The sequence below is a fragment of the Ovis canadensis genome, chromosome 12, assembly GCF_042477335.2.
Source record: "Ovis canadensis isolate MfBH-ARS-UI-01 breed Bighorn chromosome 12, ARS-UI_OviCan_v2, whole genome shotgun sequence".
Taxonomy (NCBI): Eukaryota; Metazoa; Chordata; class Mammalia; order Artiodactyla; family Bovidae; genus Ovis; species Ovis canadensis.
In genome coordinates this window covers 62,927,361-62,943,945 of record NC_091256.1, presented here as the reverse complement: position 1 = coordinate 62,943,945, position 16,585 = coordinate 62,927,361, and the positions used below count along the sequence as shown (strand labels likewise).

Below are 16,585 nucleotides of genomic sequence, written 5' to 3'. Positions count from 1 at the left end.
CATGGGGTCGCAAAGAGTCAGACACAACTGATTGCTCATACGTACACACACACACACACACACACACACACAAACTGGGCATTTAGAGAAGGGAGAAAGGTCGGCATGTATGAGGAAGGCCATGTGAGTGTCCGGTTTGAGCTGAGGAGGATTTGCACTGGCCTAAGAGGTTTACATGAACGGTATGAAAAGGCAAAATGATAGGATACTGAAAGAGGAACTCCCCAGGTCAGTAGGTGCCCAATATGCCACTAGAGATCAGTGGAGAAATAACTCCAGAAAGAATGAAGGGATGGAGCCAAAGCAAAAACAATACCCAGCTGTGGATGTGACTGATGATAGAAGCAAGGTCCGATGCTGTAAAAAGCAATATTGCATAGGAACCTGGAATGTCAGGTCTATGAATCAAGGCAAATTGGAAGTGGTCAAACAAGAGATGGCGAGAGTGAACGTCGACATTCTGGGAATCAGCAAACTAAAATGGACTGGAATAGGTGAATTTAACTTAAATGACCATTATATCTACTACTGCGGGCAGGAATCCCTCAGAAGAAATGGAGTAGCCATCATGGTCAACAGAAGAGTCCGAAATGCAGTACTTGGATGCAATCTCAAAAACGACAGAATGATTTCTGTTTGTTTCCAAGGCAAACCATTCAATATCATGGTAATCCAAGTCTATGCCCCAACCAGTAACGCTGAAGAAGCTGAAGTTGAACGGTTCTATGAAGACCTACAAGACCTTTTAGAACTAACACCCAAAGAAGATGTCCTTTTCATTACAGGGGACTGGAATGGAAAAGTAGGAAGTCAAGAAACACCTGGAGTAACAGGCAAATTTGGCCTTGGAATGCGGAATGAAGCAGGGCGAAGACTAATAGAGTTTTGCCAAGAAAGTGCACTGGTCATAGCAAACACCCTCTTCCAACAACACAAGAGAAGACTCTACACATGGACATCACCAGATGGTCAACACTGAAATCAGATTGATTATAGTCTTTGCAGCCACAGATGGAGAAGCTCTATACAGTCAACAAAAACAAGACCAGGAGCTGACTGTGGCTCAGATCATGAACTTCTTATTACCAAATTCAGACTTAAATTGAAGAAAGTAGGGAAAACTGCTAGACCATTCAGGTATGGCCTAAATCAAATCCCTTATGATTATACAGTGGAAGTGAGAAAAAGATTTAAGGGCCTAGATCTGATAGACAGAGTGCCTGATGAACTATGGAATGAGGTTCATGACATTGTACAGGAGACAGGGATCAAGACCATCCCCATGGAAAAGAAATGCAAAAGAGCAAAATGGCTGTCTGGGGAGGCCTTACAAATAGCTGTGAAAAGAAGAGAAGCAAAAAGCAAAGGAGAAAAGGAAAGATACAAGCATCTGAATGCAGAGTTCCAAAGAATAGCAAGAAGAGATAAGAAAGCCTTCTTCAGCGATCAATGCAAAGAAATAGAGGAAAACAACAGAATGGGAAAGACTAGAGATCTCTTCAAGAAAATCAGAGATACCAAGGGAATATTTCATGCAAAGATGGGCTTGATAAAGGACAGAAATGGTATGGACATAACAGAAGCAGAAGATATTAAGAAGAGGTGGCAAGAATACACAGAAGAACTGTACAAAAAAGATCTTCACGACCCAGATAACCATGATGGTGTGATCACTCATCTAAAGCCAGACATCCTGGAATGTGAAGTCAAGTGGGCCTTAGAAAGCATCACTACGAACAAAGCTAGTGGAGGTGATGGCATTCCAGTTGAGCTATTTCAAATCCTGAAAGATGATGCTGTGAAAGTGCTGCACTCAATATGCCAACAAATTTGGAAAACTCAGCAGTGGCCACAGGACTGGGAAAGTCAGTTTTCATCCCAATCCCAAAGAAAGGCAATACCAAAGAATGCTCAAACTACCGCACAATTGCAGTCATCTCACATGCTAGTAAAGTAATGCTCAAAATTCTCCAAGCCAGGCTTCAGCAATACGTGAACCATGAACTTCCTGATGTTCAAGCTGGTTTTAGAAAAGGCAGAGGAACCAGAGATCAAATTGCCAACATGCTCTGGATCATGGAAAAAGCAAGAGAGTTCCAGAAAAACATCTATTTCTGCTTTATTGACTATGCCAAAGCCTTTGAATGTGTGAATCACAATAAACTGTGGAAAATTCTGAAAGAGATGGGAATACCAGATTACCTGACCTGCCTCTTGAGAAATCTGTATGCAGGTCAGGAAGCAACAGTTAGAACTGGACATGGAACAACAGACTGGTTCCAAATAGGGAAAGGAGTACGTCAAGGCTGTATATTGTTCACTCTGCTTATTTAACTTCTATGCAGAGTACATCATGAGAAACGCTGGACTGGAAGAAACACAAGCTGGAATCAAGATTGCCGGGAGAAATATCAATAACCTCAGATATGCAGATGACACCACCTTGTGGCAGAAAGTAAAGAGGAACTAAAAAGCCTTTTGATGAAAGTGAAAGAGGAAAATGAAAAAGTTGGCTTAAAGCTCAACATTCAGAAAATGAAGATCATGGCATCCGGTCCCATCACTTCATGGGAAATAGATGGGGAAACAGTGTCAGACTTCATTTTTGGGGGCTCCAAAATCACTGCAGATGGTGATTGCAGCCATGAAATTAAAAGATGCTTACTCCTTGGAAGAAAAGTTATGACCAACTTAGATAGCATATTCAAAAGCAGAGACATTACTTTGTCGACTAAGATCCATCTAGTCAAGGCTGTGGTTTTTCCAGTGGTCATGTATGGATGCGAGAGTTGGACTGTGAAGAAGGCTGAGCGCCAAAGAATTGATGCTTTTGAACTGTGGTGTTGGAGAAGACTCTTGAGAGTCCCTTGGACTGCAAGGAGATCCAACCAGTCCATTCTGAAGGAGATCAACCCTGGGATTTCTTTGGAAGGAATGATGCTAAAGCTGAAACTCCAGTACTTTGGCCACCTCATGAGAAGAGTTGACTCATTGGAAAAGACTCTGATGCTGGGAGGGATTGGGGGCGGGAGGAGAAGGGGACGACAGAGGATGAGATGGCTGGATGGCATCACTGACTCGATGGACGTAAGTCTGAGTGAACTCCAGGAGTTGGTGATGGACAGGGAGGCCTGGCATGCTGCAATTCATGGGGTCGCAAACAGTTGGACCAGACTGAGTGAACTGAACTGAACTGAAGAGGTTTACATGGTCATTCCAGGTAGGACTGACATGGGGACAAAGGTTTGGTGGGCTGCCATGTATGGGGTCGCACAGAGTCGGACACGACTGAAGTGACTTAGCAGGTGGTGCTAGTGGTAAAGAACCCACCTGCCAGTGCAAGAGACACAGGGTCAATCCCTGGAGCAGGAAGATCCCCTGGAGAAGGAAATGGCAACCCATTTCAGCATTCTCGCCTGAATCCCATGGACAGAAGAGCCTGGCAGACCACTGTCCATAGGGTCACAAAGTGTTGGACATGACTGAAGCAACTTAGCACACCAGATTCAAACAGAGGCTCTATGCGTCAGGCCTGAGTACTCAATCCCCAAACTACGTGGGGCCTCAGAGAGCAGCCGAGTCACACCCCGTGTCATGCAAGTAAAACAAGATTACGCAGCTGTCACAAGGTCCAGGTGCCCTGGGCCGCCCTCTGCCAACAGCAGGCGCATGCCCAGGCAGTTCTCATAGACCCTGCAAGCAGAGTCATCACTGCTCTTGTGAACTGCATATTCCCGCACCCCTGTTCAGACCTGCAGGACCAGTATCTGCTGGCAGAGCCCAGGAATCTACATTTTCAGCACTTTAAGCATGCTTAGGTGGTTTTTGTGACAAGCACCCTATCCTCAGCTGGTAAAGAATCCACCTGCAATGTGAGAGACCTGGGTTCAATCCCTGTGGAAGACCCCCTGGAGAAGGGAAAGGCTACCCACTCCAGGATTCTGGCCTGGAGAATTCCATGGACTGTATTGTCCATGGGTTTGCAAAGAGTTGGACACAACTGAGCGACTTTCACTTTCACCCTATTCCATGAGCTGTGAATCGATAGGTCAGGAAAAAGGTTTTTCTCCCCAGAATTTTCTACTTTCCTCTACCTTCCTTCTGGAGCCATGTAATCTGTAACAAGCTTAAGGTATTCTGAGCCCTGGAGGGGTAGGTCTAGCTAAACGTTAGCCATGTGCCTAATTCATTAGCATTCATGTGATACTTAAACCCTTGACCCCCCTCCTATGAGGTATCTAAGATTAGTGGATGAACACTAGTGGAGTTTCTGAGGGGGGAACAGATAGGGTGGGTTCTTACATTGTTGGGAGGTCAGAGACTCCTTCAAGAACTAGATGCAGGCAAGTATCAGGATGAAGAAGAGGGAAACTGACTCAGCTTAGGTTCCTCATTTTACCTCTAAGGAGTCTGAGGCTGCTCAGGCAGGGAACTAGAAGCACCAGACCTCAAGCTGGTCTCCCTGTAAGGACCGCTTTCCTTGATGCTGCTTCTCTCCATGAGTCGACATCATGGCTGATGACTCAAAGTCTTCATGTGGGATTTTGGAACCTCGCGGCCCTTTGCCGAGACCTTGCCATGGGCCAGGGGAGCAGACTTGCAGTTGGCTGGGTGGAGACAAACTCCATGAATTTCTAAGGAATTTTAGAGCCCACTTCTGTTGGTACAAGAGACCCCAGCTAAACCAAACACCAGGGAAATAGTGATCCCCAGGCAGGTGGTGAAACACTTGGGTAGGTCTGCTGGGTTTATATTAACCAGGATCTATGCGCTTTGCCCAGGACATGTCTTTCATGGTCTCAGCATCTCATCCTGTCTTCTTCTTTCTTGCTCCTTTTCCTTCTCTGTTGCTGAGAGAAGGGCAGGGCAGCTTTCCAGAGAAAGGGCAGGGCAGGTGGTGCTGGTCTTTTGGGGTGAGTCTTCCCAAAATGATCAGGTTGGGTGGAAAGATTCCAGTTTGAGAAAACATCCTGAACCATTGCAACAGGATTGCAGACCAACCCAGGACTCCATCCCAGCTGAATCCCAGGCTGGGTGGGCCAGGATGATGGTCATCACAACAACCCTTCACATTAATACCATACGTCATCTTCAACACAGTGCTGTCACATCCCTTGTTTCACTCGCTCCTATTCCTCACGAAGGGAGCTAAGTGAGAAGGAATCGTAACCTCAGGCTTCAGAGAGATGCTGTGACCTGCTCGTGACTAGTCAGGAGTCCGTGGCAATGCTGTAATCGATCCACCTCTGACCCTCCACCACACTAGGAAGCCTGGAGAGGGGCTAATGATTGCCTGATTCTGCTCCCCAGGAGATGTGACCCCTGATCACATCTGTGACCCCACATCACCCAGTCAGTGTGTTGCCTGTAGTCATAGGAGGGTAGTTGGCTCAAAGCATCTAGGGAGATTATAGGCGCCATGTGTTAATGTCCCATGACCAGGGAAACAGGAAATATTAGCACCCAATCCTCCTCCTAGAAAGGCACATTGACCTAAGTTCCCATATGACATCATCTTCTCCAGCCTCCTCTCATTGCCTTGAAAAGCATATAACCAAAGGGGTCAAGGCAGAGCAGTTTCTCACATCATCTCGTGATGTCTGCTTTGACATGCACTGACTTATTATTTCTCTTGGTGAACACTGGTCCACTACCAACTCTGTCATAGTACTGTGCTTAAGTTAAAGAAACAGAAAATTTTTTTAAAAGAGAGAGAAATAAACCAGTGGACCAAAAGGATGCAGGAGGTAGCCATGCTATCCCAAAGACACTCACTGGAGCATCACAGGAGCCAGAAGAAAAGCCTTGATGAAAATGCATGACCATCGCCAGCACTTGCCTGAAGGATGGTATATTCTGTCACTAACAGAAGGTCAGAGCCAAGGGGGATTCAGCCTGTAGTTCATTCAGATTCTGAATATTAGGCCTGAGAAGAGTGGCCTTTAGGCCTCTGAAGCTTTAGGCCTCAGACAAGCTTTGCATCTTTCTTGTAAATACCCCTTCCCATCCTGTGGTCTTATGACCCACAGCCCCAAAAAGTGTGCCTTTATATGTCCAAGGATGCAAGAGTCAGCCAGCATCTCCCTCCCTTCTCTCCTCCTTCCCCCTCCAGAAGCAGTTATAAGGTGAGGTTATCAAACTACCATAACTGTTTCCTGAGCTCTGCCATGGGCCACGCTCAGAAACTAGCACACTGTCACCACCTTCTGGAGGTGGGTGCATGAGCCCCATTTCACAGATGAGGAAACTGAGATACTGTAGCAAGTTTACACATCTTGCCTAGGTAAAAACTGAGGAGCTGATAAAAAATGAGGAGCTGGGATTCAAAGCACCACACTTTGCTGCTTTCCTAAAGAGCAGGAAGAGTAGTCAGAACAACAGAGGACCTGTCCGGCAGTGGTTTAATTGCCCCTGGGCCCTCCCCGGGAAACTTTTTTTTTTTACATCAGTCTTCAGTTGAAACAAAAGTTTACTAGTGGCTCAGGAATTAGGTACATTCAAGGTGGAATAGCTAGATCCAGAAATTCTGGGTTAATAAGTCTCTTTCTGATTATTGGGTATTTCCTTTTTTTCCCCCATTTTTTTTAAACTGGGACTTTATTTTCCTGGGTTCCAAAACTACGGCAGATGGTGACTGCAGCCATGAAATTAAAAGATGCTTGCTCCTTGAAAGAAAAGCTATGAACAACCTAGGCAGCACATTAAAAAGCAGAGACATCACTTTGCCAACAAAGGTCCCTCTAGTCAAGGCTATGGTTTTTCCAGTAGTCATATATGGATGTGAGAGTTGGACCATAAAGAAGGCTGAGTGCCGAAGAACTGATGCTTTTGAACTGTGGTGTTGGGGAAGACTCTTGAGCGTCCCTTGGACAGCAAGGAGATCAAACCAGTCAATCCTAAAGGAAATCAGTCCTGAATATTCATTGGAAGGACTGATGCTGAAGCTGAAGCTCCAATACTTTGGCTACCTGATGCAAAGAGCCGACTCATTAGAAGAGATCCTGATACTGGGAAAGATTGAAGGTGGGAAGAGAAGGAGATGACAGAGGATGAGATAGTTGAGTGTATCACTGACTCAAGGACATGAGTTTGAGCAAGCTCCGGGAGATGGTGATGGACAGGGAGGCCTGGCGTGCTGCAGTCCAGGGGGTCGCAAAGAGTCAGACACAACTGAGCAACTGAAGAGATAGTCGCTTTACTGTGTTGTGTATAATGAAGTGCACCTGCTGTACTGAGCCTCCATCCCTGAGTGTGACTGGTGAGGCAGAGTGAACGCAGTGCCTGAGGCAGAGATGCCCATGATAACTGACAGGTCATGTGCCCTGACCTCCCAGGGGCGCTGGAGTGTCCCAGTGAGCAGTTGCCCTGACCTCCCAGGAGCGCTGGAGTGTCCCAGTGAGCAGTTGCCCTGACCTCCCAGGAGCGCTGGAGTGTCCCAGTGAGCAGTTGCCCTGACCTCCCAGGGGCGCTGGAGTGTCTCAGTGAGCAGTTGCCCTGACCTCCCGGGGGCGCTGGAGTGTCTCAGTGAAGCCATCGCTCTGACCTCCCAGGGATGCTGGAGTGTCTCAGTGAGCAGTGCCCTGACCTCCCGGGGCGCTGGAGTGTCTCAGTGAGCTGTTTCCTCTCCAGTTAGTTACACAGGGCTCCGCTTTCTGTCACTTTGCTCCAGTTTTCTCATTAGTGTTTCCGCGGAGAGTGATTTCATTATGAACTCAGACAGACGCAACTCCCAAGCACAGAGAGTAAGAGGCCTTGTCACAGCTCTGCCTCTGGGCCTGGCATGTGGCCCCAGTCTGAGAGGTCCCAGCAGCAGGCAAAGGGGAATAGTCCTGGGCCACCTGGCAGATCACGAGAGCTGGAGTGGGAGGGGGCACACTGAGATTTGGGGGCACCCACAGGAAGGTGGTATTTATAATATTCTGCCCCACCCCAACCCAGATGATCACTGAGCTGTGAGCCCAGGCCCTGGGGTAGTCAGTGCCTGCAGTCGTGGTCCTCTGTAAGGAGAGGGCCTGGCAAGATCTTTGGGGGCTGAATTCTGGCTCCCCTTCCATCATCTGAGGTTTTTCAGTTCCCTCATCTTGAAAGGGGAATAATCACTCCTCCTGAACCGTGGGGTGAGTTCAAGGAGCTATCACGCGGGAAGGACCTGGCATCATGCCCAGCACACAGTAGGCGACCAATTAAGACTCTGTCCTCCCCTACTTCACTCATCTCCACCGAAGCATCTTGCACCTCGTGGGCCTCGTAAACCCTCATTTAACTGGGTGAGACTCAGCTCTCAGGACGCCCAGCTGGCAGAGTCTGATTCTCACCCACCACCTCCTACCTACACAGGATGCCTTTCCAGCGCCCCAGGCGCCCTCTATGTTGACTCAAGAAATTGCATGGAGGTGCTCTGTCTTCCAGAAACTTCCCTCTTTAAAGTGTATCCTTCCAGCATTCCACTCCCTCAAGGTTTGATGGAGAGACCAGGAATACTCAGTAAGCCATTTCAAGCCTCCAAGGGCCATAGCCTTGCACTTGACCTAGTCCCTGCAGCATCTGCATTTTAATCCTCGGGAGGAACAGGGTAGGATTTTAGCCACTGTGGAAAAGCAAGAGGAAAGGTATTTTAGCATAGTGGGGGCAGCAGCTGCCCATGGTCCTCTGTCTACACCACAAAGATGCCACTTTCTGCACAGGGTATGGTCTGTTAAGACCAGAACTGAGTACTGGACTCCATTGTACAGATGAGGAAATTGAGACCCAGCCAGGGAATCAGCTCACACAAGGGCACAGCTAGGGGATATGCTTGAGCGGGGATTCAAGCCAGGTCTGTACCCCTCAATGCCTGCGTCGGTCACAGCAACTACTCATGATATGCAGCCCCTTCTCAGCATGTTATATGTGTCCTCTCATTTAATCCTCCAGTGACCTTATAAGAGAAATGTTGTTGTTAACCCCACTTCACAGAGTACACAGCTCAGGGGACATGACTGCTAAGGGGGTGGGGCCAGGCCACTGATGTGGAGTCCACGGTCTTACATTGACCCCCCAAGGTGGGAAGAAAAAAAGGTCTAGATCTTGTTCCTAGAAGTTCAAGTTCAAGTTCCATCCCTGCCACTGTGTGTCTTATGTATCCTTGGATGAGACATACATCCCCTCTGAACTCCCATCTCTTTTTCAGTGAAAACCAAAGAAGGGGCTCTGGAGTCCTCCCAAGCTCATGGAATGACTGATATTCCATAAATTGGGAATGGGGGGTTAATGTCCTTCCCACCAGACAGCAAACAGATTTGGCTGCACGAGTTTAGATTGCCATGGCTTCTGCAGTTCGAACAGCTTCCCTGCTAGACCCAGGGCATTCCATCCCCATGAGGAGGACAGAGGATGGGTATCAGTGAACATGTCGGTCCCTGACCCACCACAGAGCCAGAACCTCCCTGTGCTGGGGATGCCTTGGCGCCCGGGGACCTGAGAACTCAGCTTCATCTGCCATCCAGCAGCCAGTGTGGGTCCCTGCCCGGCACCCTCCCCTCCCTTGAACTTTCTCAGCAGAAGTTTTGCCACAGGAAGCAGAGCATCTCTGAGGCAGGTGTTAGAAGGTTCGTTTCTCTCCATGTGTCTACTTCCGTGGTGGCCTGAGCCAAGCCTCGCCGCTCCTGCGAAGCCAATTCCTGACTGCCTGTCAGCCAGAGCCAATTCCTCTGACATTAAATTTATAACTGTTAATTTGAGCTATTATCATTGTAGCCATTCACTAGATGCTCAGCTCAGCTCCAAAGTACTTTTTAACTAACCTTCCAATCACTTGAGTCAGCTCTAATACCTTCTCCACCTGGCAGCTGGAAGAATCAAAACTGGAGAAACCCAGCTTTTGAGAGACAAAGTGATGAGCTCAAGGTCACACAGCCAGTAAAGAGGAAAGCCAGGATTTCAATGCAGCTAAAGCTTCAAGGAAGATAACTGGACTGGACATTAGTGTCTTGGGATTGGCGAGGTTGGCAGCAGAGGTGCGGAAGGCTCTGCCCTAGCTGGGGAGGACCCTGCAGGCAAAGAAAGGACAGGAGCCCCAGGGACACTGAGGTTCACCCAGAATCTAAAAGAGAAGGAAGGCAAATGGGAGAACTAAGTTCCAAACTCCTGGCTCTGAACCAATTTTTTGCCCCAACTCCATACCCCGTACACACTATCCCTGAGATTCTAACACAGGGCTCATCAAAACAGATTTGATAGCAAAAAAGCAACTGTAGACAGTGTGCAAACAAATGGACTAGGTTTCAGTAAAACCTTGTTTACAAACTCAGTCCACTGGCTGCATTTGGCCACTGGCTGTAGGTTACCAAGTCCTAGTCTAACAAGCCTTTGATGCTTTTATACAGGGAAGGAGGTGATGGGGGTAACTTCAGACAAGTCAGTGGGGGACACAGATTTCAAATGCAAAGTGGGGGAAACCTTCCTGATGCTTCTCAAGCTACACCTAATGAGCTGGAATGTGGGGCTTCTCCTATCATGTCTTGCCTCTCCTGATAGGGTTTGCAGAGTCCTGGGGGCTGAAGAGAGACGTTGAGGTCTCTGAGACCCCAAAGTTCAAATCTTGGCTCTGCAAGATTTGCTCACACACTCCAAGCTGTGTGATCCTGGGCAGATTGCTTAACCTCTCTGTGCCCCCCTTTTCTCCAGCAGAGATGGAAGCTGGACCTCTAGGTATGCTATGAGGATTATGTTTGTAAAGTGCTTAGCTTAGCATAGTGGTGGTACTAAGTGAACCACAGTTGTGGTCATTGTGACCAGTGTGAGTGACTGAGTGGCTGTGTCTCTGGGTCGCAGTAGCTGACAGCCCCCCACCTTGCCCACACTGACTTGCAATGGGTGTCTCCCCAGCTGCACAGGCATCCGGGAAGCTGAGCGATTTGGAACGCCCCCCGGGAGGGCCTCCAGCATCACCCGGGCAGGGAAGGAGGAGAACAGCGGTGGTATCAAGTACAAGGCTGGCCGGGTAGGTCACTCCATGTGTTTCCCTGGGGGTCCCCCAGCCTTTGTGTTGTCTGGACCCATGTTACCCTTTCCCAGCTCTCCCTGTGGAGCGGTGTTGATGGACCAGGTCACACGCACAGCTGGGAGGAGGGCCCTGGAAGCCACCTTCAGGGACCCGCATGATGGTTAAGACACTCTCAGCCTTGTGGGGCTTTTGACACTGTATCTCAAAGTGCAGGTCTCACCTGCCTGCATAAAACTCACCTAGGCGGCTGCTTAACATGCAGACTCCAGGACCCACCTGGTCCTCCCGATGCTGGAGCCTCTGAGGTGAAGGGGACCTGCATGCTGCCAGCCTGCCCAGGGGGTTCCAAGGCAGCCCAAACTCTACGGGCCACTGCCTTAGATTTGGAACTCCAGCAGCCTGACCAAGAGCAGCGGATGAGCCTCTGGTGCATGAGACCATGAGCATTTGGGCCTCAGAGACAACACAGACTCTTAAACGGAGGTGCGTAGACACAGACAGCAGAAGTGGGTAATTCAAAATCTTCCATTCATTCAGCTGACAGTTTTGGGTACTAAGCACATCCCAGACATGTCCTGAGGATGGGTGACAAGCATGGATAAATGGCCATCCTCACCATTAAGATGCTTTCAGTCTAGAATGTACATTCCCGCCTGGGGGTCCTATCACCCCCAAGGCGGTCAGAATTGGTTCTCAGAGTGGAGGATGCAGAAAGTCTTACTCTTTTTATGTGTAAAGCACAGATATACACATGGCACATGAACACGTGCACAGAGGCCCTGTGGTATGAAAATTTCATGCTGGGGGTGTGATTAGGGAAAAAATATGTAAAAGGTCATCTTTTTAAAGGGGACAACAATAGAAATAAAGGTTATGAAACACTGGTCTGGAAAGAAAGGCAGTCAAATAAATAATTACACAACGTTGTCACAACTACTCCAATAAACGTCTGTTCAAAATAAGAGAGAAATATTTATTGCGGGTCCACCATGTCTGATAACAATAGCTACTCTCTGCCAGTGCCTTGAGGCTTCCCATGCGGCTCAGTGGTAAAGAATCCGCCTGCCAATGCACAAGACACAGGCTGGATCCCTGGGTCAGGAAGATCCCCTGGGAGAGGAAATGGCAACCCACTCCAGTATTCGTGCTTAGAGAATCCCATGGACAGAGGATCCTGGCAGGCTACAGTTCATAGGGTTGCAAAGAGCTGGACGTGACTGAGCTTGCACGCACGGTATGGCCAGCACCTTGCTACGTGCTTCCCAGATGGGATTTCTACTCTTTGCACAAACTCTGAGAGAAAGGAATTGCCAGCTCTATTTTGTAGCTGAGAAAACTGTAGTTGGAGGTCACCAACGTGTAAGGCGGGTGACTTGTCTAAGGTCACACAGCTGGGAAGTGGCAGAGCAGGGATCCAAACCCCAGTTTCTGAGTCACCAAAACCCGCACTTTTTCTGCCACATCTAGAATATTTCTTCTTGACCTGGGAATGCAGTCAGACCTCAAACCCGCACATTCTCCCCTCTCTTCCTGCTGAGGAGGAAGAGAGAAATTTTGATGGGTAATCAGAAAGACTATACTTGTCCTCACTCTCAGCAACCAGCTGGTTCCTTCAGGTTGGGGACACAACATAAGGTTAACTCACAGAAATCCTCCTCTCAGTCTCCCTGAGCAAGGGAGAATTGTTACTCATAGAACCACAGAGTGGTTAGATAAGTTACTCAAGGACACACAGCAGTTAGAGATACCACATTTCCCAGATCCAAGAACACTCAATTCTTTTTTCTCTGCTTCCTGCCCTTTGTTCTCCTTCCTCTCTTCTCAGCTGCCCCTGGGAAAGATAGGAAGGGGCTTCAGCAACAAAGACCCCGATTTCCATGATGACTATGGCTCTCTTCAAAATGAAGACTGCGGAGACGAGGACTCCCAGGGCAGGCTGGAGCAGTGCCGTCTGGAGGGCTATAATGGCTTGGAGGTCACCAACGTGTAAGGAGCAGATGTTCCACCGGACCCAACATGGAAAGACCCGGGGAGGCAGGCCATCCCGGGACCGTCACCACTGTACATAGTCAGTTCGGCCTGAGGATGCTCCTCTGGTCCCCAGAAATCTCAGCAGACTGCCGTGACTTTGAATGGGATCCCCACAGAACGAGGGGACACCAGCCTGCCTGCCTGGAGCGGACTGAGGACTTCCCTGCTCCCTGGAATAAGACTAGCCCGAAGGACCAATCAGGGTGCCCAGCACCTCCATTATCAAGGCTCTGCCACTGAGTGACTCAGCCACTGAGCAGTCCAGGTGATCCTGGGAGCCTTGAACTAAGCCTCCTGGGTGTAAAGAAGCACAGAGTTCCCCAAGATACCATCCCAAGAGGAGCAGGTAGGACTCTAGCGAGATACACAGAGCCCAGTGGTAGCAATGCCAGGAGCTTGCAAGGCTGGGGGCTAACCATCCTCATGTGGACCCTTCCAGCCAGCCTGGTGGTGGTCTCAGCTCCCACATACATGCCCTCTATGACCAAGAACTTAGCTTCTGACTTGGGTCATTGAATCTCCCTTGGGAGAATGCAAAACAGGAGTGTCATTCAAATCTTAAAAGCCTTGTGTCATGTCAGTGTGGATGTATTGAAGGGCTACCTGGCCCCTCCCTGGGGGCGGGGCTCCACTGGGTGAAGGAGGGCGATGATCCCTGTAGAGGTGGGGCTGAGCAGCAGCCTTCCTAGGAACTGTGGGCACCCCGTCATCTGGATGAAGGACATCGTGTCAACAAGACTGGGAGTGACTGAGTTCGGTCTGTGACAACTTGTCCCGAGTGTGACAGTGGAGCAGGGAAATGCTTCTCGTTGACGCGACAGACCTTGCTGTCACCTGACACACAGGTGTGCTCAGCAGTGCCCGAACGGAGCTGAGTCTCACCAGTCGCTGAGGTGACGGAGAGGACCCCCAGCCTTCTTCTTGACTCTGCTGCTGTTTTGCTGTGTGGCTTATTCCCAGTGGCCTCACCTCTCTGTGCCTCAGCAGCTTCATCTACAATACTTCTGGTTCCCTCCTGGGGATGTTGTGAGGATTAACACTTGCTAACCTCTGTAACATTCTTACCCTCTCAGGAGACAAGTGGGAAGTTATGGGATCTGGGATGGGTGTCTCATTTCCCATTTACAACACAGAATTGATACTGTACTTGTTCTCTCCAACTCTTTGGTTGGAGCAGTGTGCACAAGGAGGGCAAGGCATGTTTAATGTGCAAGCTCTCTAGGGCCCCCATGGGACTGGACCCCCAAAAGAGGAAAATCCCGCAGCCCTTGAAAACCAGTTTGATTCCTGTGTTCAGACTTGAATTCATTGACCTCATTACTAAGAAATGATTAGGGGTGGACAGACAGTATTGGGGGTCCACTTACACTTTGGTTATCAAAGCACATGATTCATTTGGACCCACAATGGTTGACTTCCAATGAGGCCTTTGGCACCACCAGTCTATAAAAGGTTTGAATTTCCAGGACTGGAAGCAGGGGTTGGCCTCCAAGAACCATCAAAGCGCCTGGTCTTCAACCCAATGAATGATTTCCCCTCAAGGGAAAAGCACAAACCTAGGCCCAATGAGCTTAAAAATTCCTCCTCCCTGAGGCCGAAGACCATTATATTCTAAACTTAACAGAAGCACAGCTTTTTAGACAGGCATGCCCCCTCTGGTCTGAGCGTTTGACCTCCTAGGGACACATGTCTGATTCCTGGGCCCAAGGAGTGAGGCTCTGGAACCTGACTTGGCTTTGCTGAGGCTCCAAACTCACTATCTTTATGTCATCAAGCCACATACATGGGGTTTGAGGCTGCAATGCTCAGCCCAGAGAGGGGAGTAAAACCTCCCTCTAACCTGATGCTGCAGGTCACTCCCAGGCCAGCATCCAGGCTGGGTGACTGGGGGGCGCCAGGATCTGCCTCTCAGGAAGCAGCAAAGCGGAAAGGCAGTGTTTCTCACAAGGTGAGCAGGAGTGGCAGACAGGGAGGTGCCTGAATGTGGGTCTGATTGTATGAAACCAATGCATTGTTCCCCACTCAGGCCCACTGGGGGCAAGATGGGCAAGTGGACAACTGAGGGGTCACTGGAAGGAATGGCACTGCCCGAAACATTCTCAGCATTCAGCTAGCAGGCCTGGGGCAACATGGGCAACCTCAAATGCGCCTTTTGGTCCAAATGATGCTCTAAGTTCACATTCTCACTTGCCCAATTTTCTGTGTCCCTGGCAGTCAGGTGAGCATTTGGAACTGACTTTTCAACATGAGGATGGGTTGGCTGATAAGTGAACAAGCTCTACACAGAGTTAAACCAAGAAAAGCTCTGTCTGTTGGAAAAATCCTAAATGTCAGCCCTGCTACAGGGCAGGCAAGAAGAGCAGGGCATGTGATCTCGGCAGAGGTTCTGGTAGCTGGTTAGCAAAGGCTGGCAGTGTGGCCACCCATGGAACATTGACTGGCCACATCCTGTCCAAACAGCCTGGGTCATGGTTTTGGTCCTTAAAGGGTGGTGACATGACACCTGGACCTGGGAACCATATGCCTGTGCTTCTCTGAGGTGATGTCACCTGTACCCATGGGTGCTGGCCCTTTCCAAAGAGATAGTTGCTGCCAGAGGTTGGGGAAAACCAGGGTAGGCAGACACACCCCATATTCCTCCTAGTACCTGGGGGCTGGAGCCATAAGAAGGCTCAGCTTTCTAACCCTCTGCACCTCTGGAAAGCTCCCTTGGCCTTGGCTGAGCAGGGCCTTTCTCCCATAAATCCATCTGTCTCATCATTGCAGTCATTGGACCCCAGGATGCAGGAGACAGGGACAGGGAGACTCCGCAGAAGCACCTGGGCCAGAGGAAGCTGAGGGGAAGGGCTCTCACCGCAGCCCAGCCAGCATGGAGGGGCCTCAGAGCAGTGACCCCAAATCTCAAGGCCACTGAATGGGTCTGGGTCCAGCAGAATGGGACGATTTGGCAAGATGTTCCAAGCCTTGCTCTCCCCCTTCCCATCACAGCCCATATGTTCTGGACACCATCACTTCTGCTCTGCCCTTCGAGGTTGCAGTGGGCTCCTGGCAGTTGAGTGGCAAGAAAAAGAAGCCCTGTGCCAAACAGCATCTTCTGACACTAACATCCTTCCCAGCAGTTGGCTGATGAGAATAATTTCCTGAGCCCTAACACCCCCAGGAGTTTTTGGCTACAAAGGAAACAAGTTGTCCATGAACTAGGATGATGTTCCTGACATTTAATTGCTGGTCATGGCCCTGAATGTCTTCCCAAGAGTGAATTTTAACACTGTAACAATAAATACTACTTCACAGCACTTCACTGATGAGCTGGCCTTTTCCTCTGTGTGTTCTCATTCAGTTTTCTCAACAGTCTCTTTGACGGGGTGTTATTAACCCATTTCATAGATGGAGAAACTGAGACTAAGGTTGGGAGGCCTGTCTAGCTCCAAAAAGCTGATACATTACAGAGTAGGACTCAAACTTAGTCACCCGCCTCCAAATCCTGGACTTGCTCCTCCCCGCTGAGTACCCCTACCCCCACCTTCCAGCAGGTGGATTAACCCACTTAACCTTTCCAGGTGGTAGGAT

At 49.3% G+C, this 16,585-nt stretch overlaps 1 protein-coding gene across 2 annotated transcripts in view; it reads left to right on the top strand.

The window, feature by feature from the left end:
* The window catches only part of KAZN (kazrin, periplakin interacting protein), a 1,331,681-nt gene extending 1,315,370 nt beyond the window's left edge, over positions 1–16,311 (top strand). For both annotated transcript variants that reach the window (XM_069545947.1, XM_069545948.1), the window contains 2 exons: positions 10,867–10,981; positions 12,810–16,311. In XM_069545947.1, the coding sequence (XP_069402048.1) occupies positions 10,867–10,981; positions 12,810–12,974 (280 nt within the window). In that variant the 3' untranslated portion in view covers positions 12,975–16,311. The remainder of the gene's footprint in view (positions 1–10,866; positions 10,982–12,809) is intronic.
* The last annotated feature ends 274 nt before the right edge of the window (positions 16,312–16,585 follow it).